This window comes from Clupea harengus, chromosome 11 (assembly GCF_900700415.2).
Source record: "Clupea harengus chromosome 11, Ch_v2.0.2, whole genome shotgun sequence".
NCBI lineage: Eukaryota > Metazoa > Chordata > Actinopteri > Clupeiformes > Clupeidae > Clupea > Clupea harengus.
The window spans coordinates 8362192-8386976 of record NC_045162.1 but is presented as its reverse complement, the minus strand read 5'-3'; the positions used below and the strand labels follow the sequence as shown (position 1 = coordinate 8386976).

General features: G+C 40.1%; 2 protein-coding genes across 2 annotated transcripts; both read left to right on the top strand.

The window, feature by feature from the left end:
- Window positions 1-1574: 1574 nt before the first annotated feature.
- On the top strand, window positions 1575-8354 carry LOC105891792. Its single transcript, XM_031576217.2, has 6 exons — window positions 1575-2443; window positions 4957-5102; window positions 5213-5332; window positions 5572-5596; window positions 6259-6421; window positions 6723-8354. Exons 1-6 carry the CDS (start codon window positions 2317-2319, stop codon window positions 6817-6819), a joined length of 678 nt encoding a protein of 225 aa, XP_031432077.1. The 5' UTR covers window positions 1575-2316; the 3' UTR covers window positions 6820-8354.
- Window positions 8355-18976: 10622 nt separating this feature from the next.
- Window positions 18977-24405, top strand: LOC116222396. The gene is made up of 6 exons (XM_031576221.2): window positions 18977-19055; window positions 20403-20554; window positions 20665-20784; window positions 21032-21056; window positions 21728-21953; window positions 22250-24405. Exons 1-6 carry the CDS (start codon window positions 19040-19042, stop codon window positions 22320-22322), a joined length of 612 nt encoding a protein of 203 aa, XP_031432081.1. The 5' UTR covers window positions 18977-19039; the 3' UTR covers window positions 22323-24405.
- Window positions 24406-24785: the final 380 nt, after the last annotated feature.

Below are 24785 nucleotides of genomic sequence, written 5' to 3'. Positions count from 1 at the left end.
AGCAGCTCTTCAAGCCGTTATCATCACAGGGATCACGGTATTATCACAGGGATGTCTTAGACTTCTTAGCTATAGATATATATATATATAATATATGCCTCTTGAAATGTGCAATATGTAGTTGTAGTTGTCAAAACCCAAAACCACAATACCGGTGCCATCCCTCTGAGGCCATGATGAGAGGGCACATCACCGCTATTCTTGCACACTGCCTCTTCTCTTTGACACTGCCATTGTTTGTAGTTTTGTGGCCCTGAAACACCACTGGAAAACTCTCTAGCAAAGAATCCAGATGCACAGAATCCACTTTTAAACAGCTTTTAAGTCCTTGAGAACAGCATTTTTTGTTCGCTCTAAAAGGACTTGACAATAAAACCCACATATTGCACTTTTAAGAGTTAAAGTTTGATATATATTTATAATATTTATAATAATATAATAAGGTCATTAATAAGCTCTTAAGAGCTATTTGTTATTATACATACATACATTCCACATATTTTACTGTTTTCCCTGAGATCATGAAGAACAGTTGAATTACAGTCTTCTGAATCCAAAGTAAAGTTTCTTTCTGTTAACTTTTTATATTTGTTGTGTTGGTCAGAGTTGGTTTCTGTATTGTGTGCATTCTTTCTCCTGTTCAATTGTGTCCTATCATGGCACTGTTACATTAAACTTCTATATGGACATTTCTGCCTTTCCTGTCGATTTTGTATGAATGGACTAGCAATGTGTTGTGGGAATGGGCCCGCTGTTAAAATGAAATCAACCCTTGTACGTCGCTTTGGACAAAAGCGTCTGCTAAATGACTAAATGTAAATGTATTTCATTACCCCTTTTTTGACACGCATACAGGCTGAAACCTCAAGGTGTCGCAAAAGGTCAGGTTGGCACGACAAGAACTGAGACAATCTGACTGAACTTGAAAGGGCATGGTTTAAATACACAAGTAACTAACAGATTCTGCTGCTGAGGAGATCTAGGCACAAAACTCAAAAAAGTAAAAACACTATATTGTCTTGTTCAATTGTCTGGGACCGAAAAGTAACATTACAGGGCACGGGACACGTTTCGATTACTTACTCATCATTTACCGACTACTTATTATTTTTTCAAATAATCAAAAGAAGTTTAAATGACCGAGTAAATAAAGTGCAATCAGAATAACAGCTTTGAACAGCTGTGCATTACATACTGGACCATTGAGGTAAAAGCAAGTAGTATACAGTTTCCTTTGAATGTCATGTGCTGTGGTCTACTGACATTTTTATACAATTTATACAGCATTAATTAAAGTATCTCATTTAGCAAACTGAGATGGATTGATTCCTATTTCGCCAAATATTGCAGATATGTCATTGTTACGACCCAGCTCCTGAGCCTCAGAGAGACTTAGAGTGTACACATTTTTTATTTATTTCTATACAACACAAAATAGTGAATGCAAAACACCAGGACCAAACACATGGTGTTCACCAGCCTCCAAAGCACGGTGAGAATGCAAGGCCTTTTCTGAGGGCGACCAGCAATGGCTTCCTGGAGGTGTGGACAATGGAGCTGATTACGCCCAGTCACCACCCAAAGGCTGTTGCACTGCCACTGACTGCAAAGCCAGTAGAGTCCATGGATCTCATGGTCTGATTGAGGACCATTGAAAAATGTCGGTGTATGGTGTGATGAAATCAACTGAGGCGATCGCGTGACTCGATGACGATGGGGAAGGTATAGCACCTGCCAGTGACGCTTCCTGTTTGCAGCATGAAAAAAGTAAAACATGATATATTGTCTTGTTCAAATCTCTCAGACTACTTAAAAAAGTTTAAATGAAGGAGTAAATAAAGTGCAATCCGAATAACAGTCAGGATCCATTATTCTGGCTAGGGATGTCGTCACATACAAGGAATTTAGTTCTGAACGTTGGTGAGTAAAGCAATTTCTGTTGTTCAGCGGGAAAGATGTTAAATTCCTTGTGAACCCACAGCGGCCAAACCACTCAATGACAATACAGGCAAGATACAGCTTTTATTTAAAGACTATACGCATATATACAGATAAAATACAAGTTTGTGTGGCAGTGCAAACGGTATTCTACAAGATGTAGATGTGATGTGTGTAATGAATGCATATGAAATTAGAAACGATAACGATAACTTTGATGATTCTGGTTAGCTGATCCATGCTGAATCGACCCATGTCTGCCATATCATAAAGGGGTGTGAATACTGTTTTATGGATCTCATGTTCTGCACTCACTGGCACTAGAAGTCTGTGTGATTGAATCCCCCATCTCAGCCATGCGCTGTCGTCACTGTGCTCATGGTGTGCACTCCTTGCGCGAATGAGGAAATGATCGGAGTTTACTGTAATCTGAGTTCAACAGCACATGTATTTCCCCGTGCTCAAGTTATTCCTTCAAAACGCAGAATGACAACTCGTTGTAGAGGTGAGTTAGCAATTGTTTTTACTTTTAAATAACAGCGTTATAGATCCTGTATGGAAAAGGGCATATGGACATAGTATCCCAACTATGTTTTTCTGTAACGTCTTTAATATGTAGCTTGCTTACCTCTCGCCAGTAACAGTGCGTCGGCAGGGACAATTATCATTGTGTGATCATAATATTTCACTCGCAAAAGAAAATATTAACAGATTGAAATGAACAGATTGTTCACGTAGCACGACACAGACACGTGAACGTCCGTGTCGTGCTACGTGAACGTTGGCGTTACCTGACGATTGAAGGAGAAAAGAGAGATAGTGCACTGTCAAAGTCAAAGTTAAGCGGTAATATCAACAAATTCACGGTAATGCATCGGTTTTTGATACCCACATTTCCACGAGTAGAAGAATCATGTGACGTTGAAGAAGAAGAAGAAATGCAAGGGGTATCGGAATCTGATTTAGAAGAAGAGGAACTGCTACACCTGGCCTGCTGGCTTGCCCGGATTTTGGTTTTGCTTATGGCTTTTCGAACATAGTTTTGTTTGCAATTTTGCCTGTTCTTTAATACTTTAATTGTACAATGATGTAGCTCTGATTAGTGTGGGTTTGAGTGCCTACTGTTTGGTTTCATTCACTTTTAAAAGGGGCCTGCATCTTTACAACGCTTAAGATTTAAGGTGGAACGGTCTTGTTAGATGTGTAACATTAATAAATGCGGTCTCTTTTTGGGTTTTTCTGAATCCGCCTTAAATGTAATGGCATTTCTTTTCAACAGTACAATAACTAAATGCACCTGTACCTCAACAGGATTTACAGCGCACATACACATTTTCTAACACACACACCATTAGGCGTATATATATTACCACAATGTGTTGGATTTTACGGTCGAACTAGTCACTTCGGCTATTGTATTGGGAAAGTAGACAGGTCAAAGAGAAAGCTATCAGAAACATGGATAGCACTCTGACACGGTAACGTAAACAGACGGTCAAAGTGCTGAAGCGTTCTTAAAAACACTGATGAAAGGCACGATTTGGTGCGGCGACACACACAGCAGCTTTACCCACATCTGAAAAACACATACACTCGGAGGCGACCTGACTCCGAAATTATAACAACCTCTTAAATAGGGGCCCGGCAGCTTGAATGATAGCAGCTGTGCAGGAGACGTTATTGCTATTTCCCTGTTGTAGTGATCATCAGCTTGTAAGCGATGATGAGCTGATGAAAAGGCAAAACGTCTGTCTGACCACTACAACAGGGACATAGCAATAACGTTTCCTGCACAACTCCTATCATTCAGGGCCTGTTTAGAGTAGAGATTGCTCAGCAGTCCTCAGTCTCCCAACTTGCCAAGATGCTGATAGTGGATTATCACTCCGTAACATCCACCTTCGGTAAGGTGTGCACTGCCCTGCTATTGCTTCTGACATCTGTGACAGTTGCAACAGCCGAGTGATCCTTTTCCAAATTGAAACTCATTAAGACCTACCTGAGGGGCAGTATGGAGCAGGATACTCTGAATGGGCTGTCTATCCTGTCCATTGAAAAAGCATATCATGCATCACCACTTTTATGTTTGAAAGGCATCGTTCGGCTTGCCAGGTGTGCTGTGCCTTTGGCTGTGCTCAGTCAGCCTGTCCGTCTTGACGTTCAGATTTTGCGCCTAAACTAGCTATATCATATCGTCTCCTCACATGATCAAATAGAGACTTGACATTGGACAACAATATATATATATATTACCCAGCAATCATCATTGCATATCTGTATATGACAAAAATACCAAAGAAAATAAGAAATTATTCATTTAATTTTAATTTTTTAATAGTTTCCATGGTATATAATTGTGTTATAGATTACTACTGACTATTTCACTCCCCCAAAATAATGAAAACCATGAGAGAGATATGTTTGCCATTTCGAGGGGATATATAGCATAAGGTACTCTTTAAGATGTATTATAATTCATCTTTGATCACAGGCGTGTTTACATAGCAACGCTGAGAGACAGGCACTTACGAGACATGCTTTGTAGTCGGGCCCGCTTTGCCCAAGGGCCCCAGTGCAACTGCACTGTCTATAGTTATGCCCCTGACAGCGCAGGTACACTCAATTAAAGCCAACAGCAAATAAACAAAATGCACCTCTTTCAACCACAAATAAGAGATACATAACAGCGACTTCACACAGAGGCTCTGGCTTAGAGGCCCCCTGAGCTCATGGGCCCCCGGGGCGTTCGGTAATCCATCCCTGTCTATTCGTGGTGAAATTGTAGACAGCGACAGTCTTATATCATATCGAGGCATCAAACGTAGTGCTGTATTATAAATGTGCTGGATCTCTCAGACCAAAATGTTGCATTTTAAAGGGCTACTTTATCTTGAGATAAGTTATAAATTATACTAAATGCCGCACTATGGAAAGTATGTTGGTATCTTTCTATTTTGTAATTGTTAGCTTATTCTATGCATCTCTCTTTCTCATGCCCCTCCCCCCTCTCCCCCTTAGGTATATGCCTGGTGGTGGTGTGTCTGAGTGGGATTAGAGCTGCAGAAAGCCTGACCTGTACAGTTCACCTGCTAGAGAATGGATCTGCTCTGTATAAGATCAGTGAACCAGCAGAGCCCAACTGGGAAGCTGACTGGGCTATCGGCGTAAGAACAAATCTTACTCATTTTCCTATAGATGGAAACTCTGCACGTAACAAAGTCTGTAATATAGTGTTTATCTATTTGTGTGTGCTTGTGTCCCTCTCTGTGTTAAGGGTACGAATGTTGCCAATGACGAAGAATTCAACAGAACTTTAGTGGTGCAGAACACGGGAAACAGTCTTCTTCTCAAAGCCTATCACCCCAATACCACATATATAGCGGACTACTCTAAGGTATGATAGTGGGAAAGCTTTGCATCATTGAAGTGGGTTGGCATCATACAGGATATCACAATCTTTACTCTTGAGTTATTATAGAGTAAAGTCGATACATGGATTTTTATTGATAACTAATTTTCTTTATCTTAGTGACATAGAGGACTTTATGTAATATGTTATTACCATATAGTGAACCATAGTGAAAAATCCTTTATTCCCTCTTCTTATTTTTCTCCATCTGACTCTCTTGACAGTGGCCTGTTAAAGTCTCCTGCAATGGTGAGTAATGTGTAGCTTTTCTCTCCCAATTCCCTGTGGTTTTTGTCAGAGCAGAGGACGGAGCACACATGCAGATGTAGACTAGTAGTAGCAACATGTGTACTGCGTTCCACAAACACACAGAAGGAGAAAATGAGGGGGGAAAGAGGCATACACAAACATCCCCTGAGGAGGGCAAGGGGGGTACACAAACAGCCCCTGAGGGGGGCAGGGGGGGTACACAAACAGCCCCTGTAATACTCACAAGAAGAATCAAATCTGTTGGACAATCCATAACGTGGTCAGACAAGCTAAAGCTCAGTAGATCCACAAACACAAACACACCATCACTTGCTGGAGTACTTATAGGCAGTCTGAGTTTAAACCAATCCAAAAGGGCAACCCGTGTCATAGTCAGAAAAGCAACAGTTCAGTGGACGGGCAGTCAGGAGAGTCAGAGATAATCCGTGACGGCTCAGGAAGATTGGGATGGGAGTCGTGGAATTCCTGGACCAGGGCAGCGTTCAGAATGTCACGCCGAGAACCCAGGACCTCTCTGTGACCGTGTTCTATAGAATTAGATTTAATATGCAGACCGAGACAATATTTTATTAAATGTGTTTTGTTAGGGGCTGTGGTAGATTATATTAAAATAAATATGTGATTGGCTTTATATATTACAGGCCCTGCTTCTTCAAGTCTGAGTGAGGCTCCACATGATGCCAACAAGCAAAATCGGGGAACCAAATTGGCTGGTGGTGTCATTGCCCTCATTGTCATCGCCCTCCTTGTCATCGCCCTCCTTGTCATCCTATCAGTTGTCTTCTGCTGGAAGAAAAAGAAGGGGTAAGGAACTGTTTCAGTTTAAGATTTTTTGTCAAATTCAGTGTTGTAAATGAGGAAACTAACATGGTGGCTTGGACTGAGAAATTAACAGTTCTAGGCAATCAGCATTTTGCTTCAGGAGCACAGAAGGGAGGGGTGTAATTTGACATTACTGTTCTTGCACGTATTCCCACAAGATTCCAACTTGTGGGATCAGTCCCATTTCAGCACCCAATCAACATCAAATATACATAAGTACGCACGAGCAATTAATCAAGGAAATGGAAAGAATTGACTGGTTACATTTCATTCTTCCCTGTAGATGTTTCCGGAAGAAAGAAAAGGAGCAAGGAGATCCTGAGGTCTCTGAGCCGCTGAAGGATGATGGCATCAGTATTGAGATGGTGTGTACAGTGTAGATGTTTCCAGCTGAAGGATGGCCGCAGCAGTCATGAGATGGTGTGAGCCGGCTGACCCCCATTAGTACGGTGCCAGTACCTTCCTGTCCAACCTCTCCTTCTGGTCTTTTCTTTCTGCCTTTTATTGTTTGTCATGTCACATTTTGGGAAGGCTTATGCTTAGGTACTGCATTTAATGTATTCAAACTGCAATACTTTAGTAAAATGCTATGCAGCGCTGCTTTGTAGGATAGATTATGCACATAGTGTTCAATATGATGCATGTTACTAGTGAGCTTTTTGTTTCCCTGCACTCATACAGTTTCAATCCACCAATGACTCATTTCAAAAGCATTCATCACATCTGATGACGTGGCTCATTACTAAGAAGGGCTGTTTTCTTAATACTGTAAATGCCATACAACAGTGGTCAAAAGCAGACAGAAGGGAGCACTATAAGGTCAGTACACTGGAATGGAAGGGAAGTTATTCACGAGCATTAAAAACCTATTTCATGAATGCAAACTGCAAACTATGATGTTACAGAGATGCCAGTGAGTCTCATGTGTAAACAAAACACTGAATATGTATTTCAGATTAGCTTGTTTTTAGAAGGGAAGGGGTAAAAGTTGAAATTACTTTGTTTGAAAATGCAGGGAGTGTGTGTGTGTGTGTGTGTGTGTGTGTGTGTGTGTGTGTGTGTGTGTGTGTGTGTGTGTGTGTGTGTGTGTGTGTGTGTGAGTGAAGTAGCAGAAAAAGCATTACAGAAAATCCCCTTGGATAATATTATGAACCGTGAAGGTAGAGTGATGACAAAAGGGTAGACAATCTCATATGCTGCAAATGTCGCCAGTCAGTCACCAGCCTTTGAGCTGTGGAAGCGTCAAAGCTGTGCCAGTGAGCACACAATGAGTTAATCCCTTTAGTGTAAATCAGTACTGTTTTAAGCAAGAGAGCATAGCATACTAACTCTTGTTTCGCAGTTATCAACATGGGTAACTCCAGCTTTACTCTGGGCTTTAACAATGAGTAAACCCTTTAGTGTAAATCAGTTCTATTTATAATCAAAATAGATGAGATTATAGTGTAAGAAAACGGTTCTGGGCAGTATGTGCCAGGAGCACCTTTACAAGGAGTAAACTGCAGTGCTTCTTTTGTTGTTCAAAACAATAACATTTGCTGTAGCTTGTCAGACATGTTTTATATACCCTAGCCATATCCATTTGAACTGACTGTTATGTTGTTAATCAAGGTGTGTGATTTTGAGCCTGTAAAAGAGAGGCTCCTATGCTGCATATGTTGCCAGTCAGTCACCAGTGTTTGAGCTGTGGAAGCGTCAAAGCTGTGCCAGTGAGCACACAATGAGTTAAACCCTTTAGTGTAAATCAGTACTGTTTCTAACCAAGAGAGCATAGCATACCAGCTCTTGTTTCGCAGTTATCAACATAGATAACTCCAGCTTTACTCTGGGCTTTGGAAGGAGAGACTCAAAGCTTTGTCAGTGAACACAAAACGAGTTGAACCCTGTAGTGGAAATCAATACCGGTTTGACCCAGGTGCCGTGTTATTTACAACTATTATTTTAGAAATAGGTGAAGCAGAACTCTGCTGAGACTCTGACAATCTGGCACTTGCTGCAGAGCAGAAGAGATCCGCTCTATTTTCTATAGAAATAAAATTTAAATTAAAGAAATAAGACACACTAAGGCTGATAAAGACAGAAAACAAAGACAGATGTTTTGTGAAACAACTAGGTGCCTTAGGCTTTTACCTAATACTTTTATGTCTGTTTATGTATGTTCCTCAATTGATCCAAATGATTGAAAAGCTGATGCGATCTTGTCAGTACTGCAATCTTGTTTTAGTTGGATTAAGTAAAAGTGCCTCCCTTTTGTCATCATAAGAAATTCTCTGCCCGCTTTCATTTTGAGAGTGCAGAGATCTGGTTCAATTCATGCGTCTCAATTTAATATATCCAGACTAAATCGTCACTCAAAACTGATCTGATTTTGTATTGTGGCGATCACTGACATCACTTAGGTATATTTAAACTTAGGGAGATCATTCTTACCCCAATTGTGTGTGTGTGTGTGTGTGTGTGTGTGTGTGTGTGTGTGTGTGTGAGTGTTTGTGTTGTAATAGTGTAGTCATTGTTGTTGTTTAGTTTGTTAGGATTTGTTAGAAGATAGTGCCTTTTTATTTTCCATACGTCACTGCATTACAGGGTAGGACAAGAACATTATCTCTTAGAAAGCAGGAATTAAAAGCTAGAATGCGTTACTGTTTGACTAACCCCAAGAACTGTAAATTCCTCCTACACATACAGTACTGCACATTTGACATTTGTGGCATTGGATTGATGGCACAACACATGTCTTTGTAAGACAAAGGATACAGAAACTGCAGTGGACATTGCCATTAGTGCCTTAGAGCAAGCATGGTACTTTCAAACATGCACCTTTTTAGTGGTGGCTTGGCCAAAGGTAGAATGGTAAGTGACAAGGGCTCCAGCTTTGTGTTGAACTGTGGAAGCTGACACTCAAAGCTGTGCCAGTGAGCACACTAAATGAGCAAGCAGCTCTTCAAGCCGTTATCATCACAGGGATTACGTTATTATCGCAGGGATCACGTTATTATTACAGGGATGTCTGATATATATATATATACAGTTTGATATATATTTATAATATTATAATTAGGTCATTAATAAGCTCTTATGAGCCATTATTATTATTATACATACATAGGGATGTCTTAAAGGCATTATTATCACAGGGATCGTGTTATTATCACAGGGATGTCTTAGACTTCTTAGCAGTCCACTCGTTGATCCGTGTCATTCATTGTGTGCGGATGTAAAGGTGCAAAACAATCCGATGTCCAATGAGATGTGAATGAATTCCGTGTTTTAAATGTTTCATTCCCAAGTGCATTACAAGCAGCTCACTCACACTGATTGAAAGATTTGATTGTGCTTATGGTGGGATGTGTTTGATGTTTTGGTGGTGGGTCATTTAAATATAAGTATGTGGAATACTTATATGACAATATGAATGAAATGAGATGAAAACATTCCCTGTTTTTAATTTTTTATTCCAAAGTTGCCTTACAAGCAGCTCACTCACTGAATGATTGAATGATTGTGAGTAATGCTTTTATATTGAGTATTTTGTGTGTGTGTGTGTATATATATATATATATATATATATATATATATATATATATATATTACACACACACACACATATAAAATACTCAAATATAAAGCATACTCAAATCATTCAGTGAGTGAGTATACTGCCTTGCTTGTATATATTATATGCCTCTATGAATTTGCAATATGTAGTTGTAGTTGTCAAAACCCAAAACAACAATGCCCGTGCCATCTCTCTGAGGCCATGATGAGGCCACATCACCGCTGTTCCTGCACACTGCCTCTTCTCTTTGACACATTTAATCCGAAAGTGCCTTAAAAGCAGCTCACTCACGCTGCTGGAGAGACTTTATTTTGCCTATGGTGTTGATGTTTTTGATGGTGAGTCATTTAAAAGAAGTATGTGAAATACTTTTATTATTATTATATATTAATATTGTGGCCCTGAAACACCAATGAAAAAAGGCCAGATGATAGAATTAATTTCGAAAAACTGTTCATGACTTGACATGAATGTATTAATCAAGTGCCTTGTATTAATAATGACCTTGTATGAATCATGTGCGTCACTGTGTGATGTTAGTGAAATGGCTTCATTTTCATCCTTGTGCTGTGAGTGAGCCCGATTGCAATTGTTACTTAATAAATATACTCAGGGGTCCTGAGATATCACTTTATTTTGGCTCTAAAAATACTTGACAGTAAAACCTACATATTGCACTTTTAAGAGTTAAAGTTTTTTATATATTTATAATATAATTATAATAAGCTCATGAATAAGCTCTTATGAGCTATTTATTGTTAGACAGACAGACATTCCACATATTTTACTATATTCCCTGAGAGCACGAAGAATAGTTAAATTACAATCTTCTGAATCCAAAGTAAAGTTTCTTTCTGTTTATTTCTATATATTTTTTGTGTTGGTCAGATGTATTTGTATTATGTGCAGCTTTTCTCTTTTTCAATTGTATCCTATCATGGCACTGTTATATTAAACTTCTATATGGACATTTCTGCCTTTCCTGTCGATTTTGTGTGAGTGGACTAGCAATGTGTTGTGGGAATGGGCCCTCTGTTGAAATGAACTCACTCATATCATTACCCCTTTTTTGACACACATACTGTAAACATAGCCTACTAGCTTATAGCAGAATACTGGAAAAGCATGAGGCTGATGGCATTAGATTAAACTGAATTGTCAGAATAATGACATTGGTAGTTATTATCCACATCACAGGTACATGCACACGGCTTTACATCAATTAGTTCATTTTAGAATGTCTTTGAGAGATTGCTGAACAAACATAAGCAAAGAAGTATGATATTTATCCAAGTCTAACTTCTTTCCATAGCCGGTGAAACATTCATACACTACTGTTTCTTCTTAACCGTCTTCTTAGGTGACCTTTTCAGGTAAAGGTTAAAGCTCTTTTAAATGACTCTTCTTACCTGCCCAAACATGCTGAGACAGACAGACACACACACACACGCCTCCTGTAGTATGCAATGTCATGTTTGGAGTTGAAAAACCTGTTCAGTGCAGATCCTTCACTCTTAGAAACCATACCTGCAGGACCGACATCTAGTCTGCTCCTTAAAAGCTCCTTATTACACATGCTGGCTTTTCCCCTGGGACCGCGTATTTACGACTTTGTTTTTGTGGTACTCTGATTTACCGATCTGGGATATTTAGTCTCCAAAAATAACAAGTCCTTGGATCTGGACAAAGGAAAGCACAGCGAGCCGTCATTTTAAAGTTGAGAAATACCACAGAAGAACCCTTGGGCTGTGAGAAAATGGCCTCTGAAGCTTGTCTCCCCGAGAAGAACCAGACCTGCGCTGTTTGCTGTGAAACCCATGAGGATGTTCTTCTCCTGTGTGGTCACCAAGTGTGTAAGTCCTGCCTGCAGCTGACTTTGAGGGGGTCTTACCAGTGCACGGTGTGTGGGGGCGTTTCTAATGAGGAGGATCTGCTCTGTGGCTCGGGTGGAAAGAGGCAGCGTGACGTCCCTTTACAGAAGAGACCTCAGAGAGCCACGGAGGGAGTGAGGTGCTCTGCGCTCGACACGGTGAGAACGCCAAGTACCTTTGCCTGGAGGAAAAACTGTTTCTGTGTGATGTATGTCAGGACTTAAAGGAGCACGAGAATCACAAATGCTGCCCCATTCATGAAGCAGCTCTTGAGCTCAAGGTAAGTGTTATTTTCATTTAAATTGTATTAAATTCAAAGCAACTTCCTTAAAATATTCACAGTAACGCAGGGTTATTATGCACTCATTTCCAAGCTAAAGTGATAAATGTTATCACTTAAAATATAAAGCCTGCATGGTATTTACAGCTTAGATATCAGCCTCTTAAAGCAACAGTCTCTCCCACAACTATCATTCAATCACATTACCTACAGGAAATATTACTAAGAAAGCACCCCTCTAGTTATATCTGAATTTTTTCAGAAGGAACTGGAGATTCTTCAGGAAGACCTTGGGGCAAGCTAGAGATCCTAAAAGATATTAAAGACGCCTATGTTTGTGCCTCAGAACATATTGTGGTGAGAATACACATTCTTGATCAAATATCCCATGATTTCATTTGAAAACCTAATTCTAACCCAATTTTGAACATTTCCTTTGACATATCTAACCCCAGAACCAAGCCAATTATTCAGAGCAAAGAATTAAGGAAGAGTTTGCCAAGCTCCATCAGTTTCTTTGGGATGAGGAAGCGTCCAGGATAGCCACCCTGAAGGAGGAAGAGGAGCAGAAGAGTCAGGCGATGAAGGACCAGATTGACCAGATGAGTAAAGAGATTTTGTCTCTATCAAACACAATCAGGGCCAAAGAAGAGGAGATGAGAGCAGAGGATGACGTACCCTTACAGGTCAGGATGTATACATGCGGAAAAATACAAAAACATAAACATTCTTCACAAATGCCAATTCTTACCCAGTTTTTTTCCTCGTTTGTTACATGTACAGAACATGGTTGCTGCAGTAGGAAGGTGAGTGACTCGTGTCTATGTTGTGTCGCTGTAATCCAAACCTACAGGTGCACTGACTTCTGATTGACTTCACAGGGCTCAGTGTCCATGGCAGCATCCAGAGGGCATCAGCTCCGGCGGGCTGGTCAACGTGGCAAAGCACGTGGGCAACCTGGGGTTCCGAATCTGGGAGAAGATGAAGGACATGGTTCAGTGCAGTGAGTTGTTTTACACGTGCATACACTTGGAAGTAATGATACACTTGGAAGTAATGCACAGAGGTTAATTCACACAAATACATGTCTTATATTACAGAGCACTGGTCATTTGTATAAAGCATACATATTTATGCATACATATGAGAGGATAGATGGAAATGTTCTGCTGTTATAATACTGTGCTAAAATCTTCCTCCTTTAGAAAACGAAAACGGGCAGAGAAAACACTCTTATCCTCTCCTCATCTCTCTCCCCATATCCTCTCCTCATCTCTCTTCCCATACAGCTCCTGTGTTGCTGGACCCCAACACTGCAGACTCTCGTCTCTGCATCGCCGCGGATCTGACCAGTGTGAAAATCAGGGATGAGGCCGTCCAGCTGCCTGATAACCCAGAGAGGTACGACATGTTTGCCTGCGTCCTGGGCTCACAAGGCTTTGCTTCGGGGACTCCCAGCTGGGTGGTGGAGGTGGAGGAGAACACGAGCTGGGAGGTGGGGGTGAGCTCGGAGGCCAGCCAGAGCGCAAAGGGGAGGCTATCTGGGCAGGTGTCTGGAGCATAGAGTTTTGGGACGAGGAGTAATACAGCCGGTCGCCGGGGCAACCAGAGAAGACGCGTCTCCAGGTGAACGAGAAGCTCCGGAGGATCAGGGTGAGGCTGGACTGGGACGGAGGCGAGATGTCTTTCTCAGATGCTGTCAGCGGCGCACATCTACTGACTTTCACACACACCTTCACAGAGGAAGTCTTCCCGTTCTTCTACAATGGCTGTGACATTTACCCTCTGAGTGTCCTTCCAGGGAGGCATTCTCTATAAGTGGAAGACTGAAGTGCAAGGACAGCAATGAACTTTCAATGGCAAGTGTCTGTGATGATGTCTTAAGTTGTAGTGACTCCAAATACATATTACTTCAAAGAAACTCTGGAGATATTTGTTTTAGTTTAATTTTTCATTTTCTGAAAAAAAAACTGGTTTATTTTATAGGATTTAGTCAGGGTGTTCAGACCCACACTCCAGTTCAGAAGGTCGGGAATGCACACCAAAAGTTGCTTGCCAACCGCCATAAAACAAAAAGAAGAAGAAGAAATATAGCTGCAGGCAGCAATGGCGGGTTCCTCCTCAACATTCCAATCACTACAAAATTGACATGACACTGACATGTATTTCATACATGTACACAACATTGGACAGATAATTGGATCAATGGCTGATTTGAAGTAATTTTTTTTAAATTATTCACAAATTGTCACTGTCGAGAAATATCCATGCTGGTGACATTATGGGTTCTTGAGACTTTTTTGTTTCCCATGAGCAATAAGTCATGGGTACCAAGTTTTAGACATTTTGGACTGACAGGGTTAAAATGCCACCCTTTTGAAAGTGACAACTTTGAAGCGTGTTCTGTCAGGCCACCTGTGCTCTGGTCAGGCCCTTAATGCAGAGATCCATTCTTTAAAAGCTTTGATTACAACAATAACTGTATGAAAGTGAGGATACACTTCACTAAAGGACGTTTGTAGGTTATGTACTACTACTGCTTGCTCTGCCCACACACTTTCCCCATCCATGCTGTTTCCCTCTTTCCCAGTGCAGGTCACGCCAAGGGATAAATGCGGCGGCCGCATGAGGATTAGAAGTAGCCCAAAAAACGTAGTCCCACACAATAACACTGTTTTCAAAATTTCCCAAAACTGGTTAAAAATCCATGGTTATAGGAACTCTCCCTGAATTGACATCTCTCTAGTCTCAGTCATACACAACTGACAAGAGGCATGCAGTGAACTGGACCAAGGTACAGCTAATGTCCAGCTGTTTGCAAGTGTACCTTGTGATGGTACAGCAGCTTGACAATACTTTATCATGGTCAGACTCTCTCATTCCATTTAACTACACAACATGCACAATCAGGGTGACCAACAGGATTATTAACATGAAAGCTTGTCTCGGGGGGTCATGCATCTCACTACAAGCTTTTGATTAAACGTGAGGACCCTGTTAGCAAGTTATTTCTATTCATGTTTTGTTTGTGATTGAATGGTAATGTCAGCTAGCTAAAAACAATGTTAGTTAGCTTGGCTAAAATGGTTTTTATAGCAACAGATAGCAACAAATCAGATCAATGGAACTTTATTCAGAAAGGGGGGGTGGATGGAACATATACAGTAAAGGTGAAATGGTAGGCATTGTTCTGCCTTGAAGCTGCATGCGCATCCTCATTGTTTGTAACCACCAACCCATCTAAATGTAAAGATAATATCCAAGCTAGCAATTTTGCCAAATTTGACTGCAACTTTTTAGCATTGTAGGGCAAACACACTCACTGCAAAGTGTACTAAAACGTGTCACCACAGAGCTGCCAACTTTTCAAAAAACCTTGGAGTGAGAAAATGTTGCCGTGCACGCAGCTACACACGTTGGGTGGCTCAGATATCAGGGAATTGGAATTAATTTGGCGTTGTACCCATGTTGTGCTCTGCATTCTGTTGGTTTTTGGGGCCCAAAGTCTGCCTACTGTGGGGCCTACTGGAAATGGACAACATTGGTTACATTCTGTGAAGCAAAGACATAGCTGAAGGTCCACCCCCAGGACATTTTGGTTTAAGTAGATGTTATTTCCTGCATTCTAGTGGATTTTTGGGTGGTATGCTAAAGATGTGCAATACCTGAACTTATTCTGATTCATGTTCATCTGATCATGACTTGTAGGGCCTTTTAGACTTGAGCTGAACATTCAACCAGAAAACTATTCTTGTGCCTCAATGACTGTCTATGTACCACAATATAGCCTAATTAATAGACCTGTGTTTAAGATTTTACCAAGGTAGGTTGATTGACATTTTGATTACAATGGTATTCAACTAATTCTTAACTGGAACCTAACCTATATTGTTAATAATTGTATTTAATGATTTATGAGCACTTAACGATTTATGAACAGCAAAAAATGACACAAGATTAGTTAGGGAGAAATATTTTTCACTATTCAAAGCCTCCCACCACACGTTCCATCAAACAAAAAAGTGCAACAAATAAAGTGCTTAAACAGTAGCCTTTTTAAGCAATAAAATAGATCAACACATGACAAAAATAACTAAAAATGAGGTATCAGGTGCAGATCAGAACCTGGTTAGTCATTTTCTAAGATCTGTGGGCAAGGTTGTACTGGCCTGTGGCCTTCTTGGAGGCCTTGATGACCTCTGAGGGGGGCTCCCATCTGAAACAGGGCTCCAGGTCGGCCATCTTTATGGCCATTATTGAAGACAGGGTGCCATCCAATGCCAGGCTATTTCTGGTCTTAGTTTTGTTCAGTCCCACTGAACACTGAAAACACCCTCTCAGCATCTGCATTCGAATGGGGCAACACCAGGACCAGCTTGGCGACGGCAACAAGCCTCTCAAATTCTTTAGTTCCTGCCACCTATTGAGAATGAACAAAGAACAAAATGGAAAAACATACCATATTTTGTTTTGATTAATACTGTAAGTACACTGTAACAAAGTTCAGATACAACATGCATAGTTTGCATCATGTATGACACGATATAGGCATGCATCAATAATAGCAACAGATGTAGCCAAGCCACACCTGCCAAAAAGAAAGCCAAAAAAAAGTATACCTTATGTTTCCGTGTTGCCATTCCAGCCCAGAAGCTTTCCATCTCAGTTTCGTCCTGAAGGGAGGTGGTTGGCATGGTCTGATAATTCAGAAACTCCTCACCCAGGTGGTCATGCTCCTCTGGCCCATGGTATGGGAGGAGATGGGGAAACCTATTTATGAAAGTAGAGTTACAGGTTGTTAAGTTATAGGTATATTTAGAACGCCGTCTCACAGAAGCAAAAACTATGTTCAAATTAGTACTACTGCTAACACTTCAATAGCTAATCGTATCAAACGAACAATTACAAAAATACTGTACTGTAGTTCTATATGTTTTCAATGGAGCTTCTAAACGATCAAACCTTGAACCGCTTAATACGTAGCAAGTACAACAACCATGGTAGTGTAGCTACCATTGCTACGAGTTTAATGGTAGGTAGCCTAACTATACAGCTAATTAAGGTAGCCTAGCTAACTAGCCAACTACAGTTTCGAAAAAAATTACTTGCGCTGTGGAGACCGTCAGAAAAACTTGGAACGCACTAATTAAAACAACACAATTACATCCACAATGACATGTAAATATACAATAACCCAACCGTACAGGTACGTAGAGTACGTTAATTTGAAACGCCGTCCACAGAAGCAAAAACTAGCCTATATGTTAAGGTTTGTAGTTATACTACTAGCTTGCTATGCTACCATACAACATACTTTCTACTAGCAAAGATGAATTATTTACTGTGTCGTCTCAGTTACACTATCAAACCTTGGAAATACTGTGACTTGCTCAAGTAACGAAATGGCTAATAGAACATCACATTTCATAATTATTTCAGTGAATGAAACAGCTCCAAGACCCAGTGAAATATTAAATACAGCTAACTTACATTAGATAGCTACAACAGCACGGAGTCACAAAGTGATACTGGAACAAGTCAATAAAACACTTAATTTGTATTCATCAACGCAAACGAACTGTGTTAAACTTCTGGCCTTTGGTTAAATCACTTTCTGAACACAATTCCTCAAAATGTACCTATCGGTACCAAAGTTGCCTTCTCCCTAATGCTAGATAACTATCCAGCTAACTAAGCTAGCTACCATTTCGACCCAAAACATCTGCGCTACCTCAAATACACTAACCAAGAATAAAAACAGAATAAAATCGTCTTGCAGTTATCATACGAATTAAACAGTAATAAGTATGCTTTTATTACTTACGGTCAAATGTAGACGAAAATCTTCTCCACACCAGAAATCGTCCTCTTCTCTCGTATCCACAAAATAGTCTCAATAAAATTGTGTCTGTCCGTCTCGTGCATGTCGCGCGCGTGTCAGGCAGCATTCATAACAGCACGTCAACCATTGGCTGCCTATAAACTCCTGGGTCCTAAAGCTACCCGGTATTCACCATTCGCGTTAGCGATTAATGCAATTTGCTTTATATCAATCATTTTTGAAGATATGAAGTTGCCTTTGCACACGGGGACATGTTGTAGTGTCTTCCACGTGCATACCAAGTTTGATGTTGATATCTGAAAGATTTGCTGAGATATGACTTCACTTCCTGTTTGAAAGCTTTTCTGCTGCATTTGAGTGGCTGTGTCGGACAAACGGTTGTGAGGATCAAAATTCGGTTGGAGAATTTTTGTGAGGCTTGGTCTGAAGATCATCTCTGGTGATTTTGAAGAAGATTTGACAAAAATTGTAGGAGTTGATGCCTTTCGTTTTTGATAAAACCGGAAATTGCAGAAAATCTATATAACCGGAAATTGACGCCATAGGGTGTGTTTCATTCGTCTTGATCCAAGGAATCCAATGGTACCTCATTTTTGAAAATCGGCCAAACAGTTCAAAAGTTACAGTGTTAACAAAAGTCCAACTTTGACCCGTTGGTGGCGCTAGTGTGGTCTAGTGGGAGACATGAAACTTGGTGTGAGTGGAGAAGGGACTGTCCTTAATGAGTGTGCCAAATTTCACAAAAAGTTACCATACGGTTCTAGGGGCTGCCATTGACTTCAATGGCACAAGAATAATAATAATACCTACAATAACAATAGGTTTCCTCCTGACGGAGGAACCCTAATTAAAATTCACCCTCGGCTGCGAGACATTCATTTTGCCGGCAGCTCCTGGACAGGTGACTCGCGGTACAAATTAAAACATAGACCTTCGAGAGACTAATTTGCTTGCGCTGAAATAAATCATAGAAAGCTCCAATTAAGAGGTGATTGAGAAAATAGCACTTTATGGGGTATTTTGCTTTGTTCGTTTTCCTTCTAAACTCGGAATGACTCATTGCACAGGTAAGTTAGCCATTGTACTTCGCCACGAATCTTATTTCGCTCTGGCTGGGCATGAATCGACTGAATCTATCCGCCTAGCCCCTAATTGTGTGTAGGTCAAGGCATAGTATAACAAAAACTTTTTTTGTAACGACTTGAATTGTATGTAGCTTCGGCACATCTGATGCAATGTCTAGCCTACATTTTGCTGCGTATCTCCGTAGTTTGAGGATGGGCGTGTTCCAAAACGCCTGATCCTCTTCCCCGTAACACTGAGGGGGCTTTCTTTATTTCTGAGAAGCTGCTCCAGTCTTTAGTCCTTCAAGTTCAGAAACCTAGACGTGTTTTTGTGGTGCTGTATTATAAATGTGCCATACCAGAATTTTGCATTTTTAAGGGCTAATTTATCGTGAGAAGTTATAAATGCCGCACTATGGAAAGGAATTCCTTTCGTTGTAAATTAAGGTGATCAGATTTCTGAGACAAAATCCGGGGACATTTTCATTTTCATTACATTTTTGTCTTTGTAATCGAAAACGGGGACACTGACTGGGCCCTTATTCATAAAAGCAGTTTATCTGACCCTTGTTCTTGTAAATCGCAAGGGGAATGTCAATCAAAGAGTTTTTTTATTTTAAACTAATCACAAAGTGGCTGAAATGAAGAGTAGTAAAGGTAACAACCTTTTGCCAGATAATACGAACCAATATCAGTGATAAGAACTTTGTTGACGTCATGCACAAGCTTCCTTGGAGTAGGCCTAACCTCTGTGTTTGGCTGATAAGTGACTGATCTGCACGGATGGGTGACAGGTGTAGGTTGTTCCAGCATAGAAAATATTAAGGCCATTGAGGCAACTGAATGCATTGTATTCCTATATTCTGTGTGAAAATCAGCTGGAACTATGAACATACAGATCAGGCCCATAGACTCCAGGATCTTTGGAATTGTTTTTTAGGTATTACTACCAAAAGTGATTTTAAGAAACAAACAAACAAAAAGATTCAAAATACAATTTCAGTAAAAAATGTAATTAAATCCAAGCAATGTCAAGGTGAGGGAGGGAGATCTGAATAATCAAAAAAAAATTACAAGTTCTGTGACACACTACCAGTTGACATATTTGTTGATAAAGAATATATGAAGTTAATGTGGGAAAAATACATTTCATTAGTGTCTTTTAAGAGACCACCACAAGAAATGTTTTTTTTTTTTTTGTTTGTTTTTAAGTAATGTAGGCCTACCATTATTCTAGGCTACCTGTAATTGTCTATCTATGTAGCCTAAGCACATGACTCATTTAAATTAAATTTAAATTTTGTAATTGTTGGCTTATTGTATGCACCCCCCCCCCCCGGCTCCCCTTAGGTCAATGGCTGGTGGTGGTTGTGGTGTGCCTGAGTGGGATTAAGACTGCAGAACTTCTGAACTGTACAGAAACTGTGGAGAAAAATGGATCTGCTCTGTATAAGATCAGTGAACCAGCAGAGCTCCACTGTGAAACTGACTGGGCTATCAACGTAAGAACAAATCTTGCTCATTTTCCTATAGGTGGAAACTCTGCACATAACAAAGTCTGTGATATAGTCTTTATCTTATTTTGTGTGCTTGTGTCCCTCTCTGTGTTAAGGGTATAGTTGTTGCCTATGAGGGACACGTCAACAAAACTCTAGTGCAGCTGCTCACACAAGACTCTCTTCGTCTCATTCACCGTTATCCTAATGTCACTTATACAGTGGACTGTGAAAAGGTATGATGATGGGAAATCTTTGCATCATTGAAGTGGGTTGGCAGTAGGGGTTGGAATCGTACAGGATATCACAATTTTCACTCTTGAGTTATTAAAGTCGATACATGTTTTTTTTTATTGATGACTCATTTGCTTTATAATCTAAGGGACATAGAGGACTTTATGTAATGTGTTATTACGGTATAGTGAACCATAGTGAAAAATGCTTTATCCCCTCTAATTTATCTCCATCTGACTCTCTTGACAGGGGCGTGTTTCTGTCCCCTGCTATGGTGAGTAATGTGTAGCTTCTCTCTCTTCTCTCTCCCAATTCCCTGTGGTTTTTGTTAGAGCAGAGGACGGAGCACACATGCAGATGTAGACTAGTAGTAGCAACATGTGTACTGCGTTCCACAAACACACAGAAGGAGAAAATGAGGAGGGCAAGAGGCGTACACAAACAGCCCCTGAGGGGGGCAAGAGGGGTACACAAACATCCCCTGAGGAAGGCAAGAGGCGTACACAAACAGCCCCTGTAATACTCACAAGAAGAATCAAATCTGTTGGACAATCCATAATGTGGTCAGACAAGCTAAAGCTCAGTAGATCCACAAACACAAACACACCATCACTTGCTGGAGTACTTATAGGCAGTTTGAGTTTAAACCAATCCAAAAGGGCAACCCTTGTCATAGTCAGACAAGCAACAGTTCAGTGGACGGGCAGTCAGGAGAGTCAGAGATAATCCGTGACGGCTCAGGAAGATTGGGATGGGAGTCGTGGATTTCCTGGACCAGGGCAGCGTTCAGAATGTCACGCCGAGAACCCAGGACCTCTCTGTGACCGTGTTCTATAGAATTAGATTTAATATGCAGACAGAGACAATATTTTATTAAATGTGTTTTGTTAGGGGCTGTGGTAGATTGTATTAAAATACATATGTGATTGGCTTTATATATTCCAGGCCCTGCCTCTTCAAGTCTGAGGGAGCCTCCACATGATGCCAACAACCGAAGTCGGGGATTGGCTTTTAATACTACAGACTCTGCTTCTTCAAGTCTGAGTGAGGCTCCACATGATGCCAACAAGCTAAATTGGGGAACCATTTTGGCTATTGTTGTCATTGCCCTCCTTGTCATCGCCCTCCTTTTCATCCTACCAGTTGGCATTTGCTGGCGGAAAAAGAAGAGGTAAGGATCTGTTTCAGCTTAAGATTTTTTTGTCAAATTCAGTGCTGTAAATGGGGAAACACAGTGGCTTGGACTGAGACATAAACAATTCCAGGCAATCAACATGTTGCTTCAGGAGCACAGAAGGGAGGGGAGTAATTTGACATTACTGTTCTTGCACGTATTCCCACATAATTCCAACTTGTGGGGTCAGGCCCATTTCAGCACCCAATCAACATAAAATATAAATAAGTACGCACATGCAATTAATCAAGGAAATGGAAAGAATTGACAGCATGAAAATGGTTACATTTCAGATTCCCCTGTAGATGTTTCCGGAAGGAAAAAAAGGAGCAAGGAGATCCTAAGGCAACTGAAGGGATGTTGTGAGCCAGCGGACCCCCATTCGTACGGTGCCAGTACCCTCCTGTCCAACCTCTGCTTCTGGTCTTTTCTTTCTGCCTTTTATTGTTTATCATGTCTCATTTTGAGAAGGCTTATGCTTAGGTACTGCATTTAATGTATTCAAACTGCAATGGTTTAGTGAAATGCACAGGGTACTATGTGCTATGCAGCGCTGCTTTGTAGGATAGATTATGCACATAGTGTTCAATATGATACATGCTACTAGCAAGCTTTTTGTTCCCCTGACACTCATACAGTGTCAATCCACCAATGACACATTTTAAAAGCATTCATCACATCTGATGAAGTGACTCATTACTAAGAAGGGCTGTTTTCTCAGTACTGTAAATGCCATAGAACACTATAAGGCCAGTGGAATGGAAGGGAAGTTTTTCTCGAGCATTAATATCACAGACTTCGACTTCTTAGCAGTCCAGTCTTTGATCTGTGTCATTCACGTGTGCAGATGTTAAGGTGCAAACAATCAGAGGCCCAATGAGATTTTAAACTTCAGACATTCCTTGTTTTTATTTTTTTGTATTCCAAAGTGCATTAAAAGCAGCTTACTCACACTGCTTATATGATTTGATTGGGCTTATGGTAGGATATGTTGATGTTTTGGTGGTGAGTCATTTAAATATAAGTATGTGAAATACTTACTGTATATGACATATATATATATATACTATATGCCTCTATAAATGTGCAATATGTAGTTGTAGTTGTAAAAAAACCCAAAAAACAATGCCAGCATGATGAGAGGCCACATCACTGCTATTCCTGCACACTGCCTCTTCTCTTTGACACTGCCATTGTTTGTAGTTTTGTGGCCCTGAAACACCAATGAAAAAGCCCTGTAGCAAAGAATCCAGATGCACAGAATCCACTTTTAGGTCCAAATGGGACTTTAAACTTGAGACATTCCCTTTTTTAATTTTTTTTATCCGAAAGTGCATTAAAAGCAGCTCAATCGCGCTGCTTGAATGATTTGATTGTGCTTATGGTGGGATGTGTTGATGTTTTGGTGGTGGGTCATTTAAATATAAGTGTGTGAAATACTTATATGACATATGAATGAAATATATATATATATGAAATGAGATGAAAACATTACCTGTTTTTAATTTTTTATTCCAAAGTGTATTACAAGCAGCTCACTCTCTGAATGATTGAATGATTTGAGTATGCTTTATATTTGAGTATTATATATATATATATACATGTATAATATATGCCTCTATAAATGTGCAATATGTAGTTGTAGTTGTCGAAACCCAAAACATCAATGCCTGTGCCATCTCTCTGAGGCCATGATGAGAGGCCACATCACCGGTATTCCTGCACGCTGCCTCTTCTCTTTGACACATTTTAATCCGAAAGTGCCTTTAAAGCAGCGTACTCACGCTGCTGGATCGACTTTATTGTGCCTATGGTGTTGATGTTTTGATGGTGAGTCATTGAAAAGAAATATGTGAAATACTTTATTATTATTTATATATTAATATTTGGTCCCTGAAACACAAATGAAAAAGCCAGATGATAGAATCCATTTAGAAAAACTGTTCATGACTTGACATGAATGTATTAATCAAGTGCCTTGTATTAATAATGACCTTGTATGAATCATGTGCGTCACTGTGTGATGTTAGTGAAATGGCTTCACTTTCATCCTTGTGCTGTGAGTGAGCCCGATTGCAATTGTTACTTAATAAATATACTGATCTACAACTCAGGGGACCGGAGATATCACTTTATGTTGGCTCTAAAAATACTTGACAGTAAAACCTACATATTGCACTTTTAAGAGTTAAAGTTTTTTATATATTTATAATATAATTATAATAAGGTCATGCATAAGCTCTTATGAGCTATTTATTGTTAGACAGACAGACATTCCACATATTTTAGAATAGTTAAATTACAATCTTCTGAATCCAAAGTAAAGTTTCTTTCTGTTTATTTCTATATATTTTTTGTGTTGGTCAGATGTATTTGTATTATGTGCAGCTTTCCTCCTTTTCAATTGTATCCTATCATGGCACTGTTACATTAAACTTCTATATGGACATTTCTGCCTTTCCTGTCGATTTTGTGTGAGTGGACTAGCAATGTGTTGTGGGAATGGGCCCTCTGTTGAAATGAACTCACTCATATCATTACCCCTTTTTTGACACGCACACTGTAAGCATAGCCTACTACCTTATAGCAGAATACTGGAAAAGCATGAGGCTGATAGCATTAGATTAAACTGAATTGTCAGAATAATGACATTGGTAGTTAATATCCACATCACACGGCTTTACATCAATTAGTTCATTTTAGAATGTCTCTGAGAGATTGCTGAACAAACATAAGCAAAGAAGCATGATATTTATCCAAGTCTAACTTCTTTCCATAGCCGGTGAGACATTCATACACTACTGTTTCTTCTTAACCGTCTTCTTATGT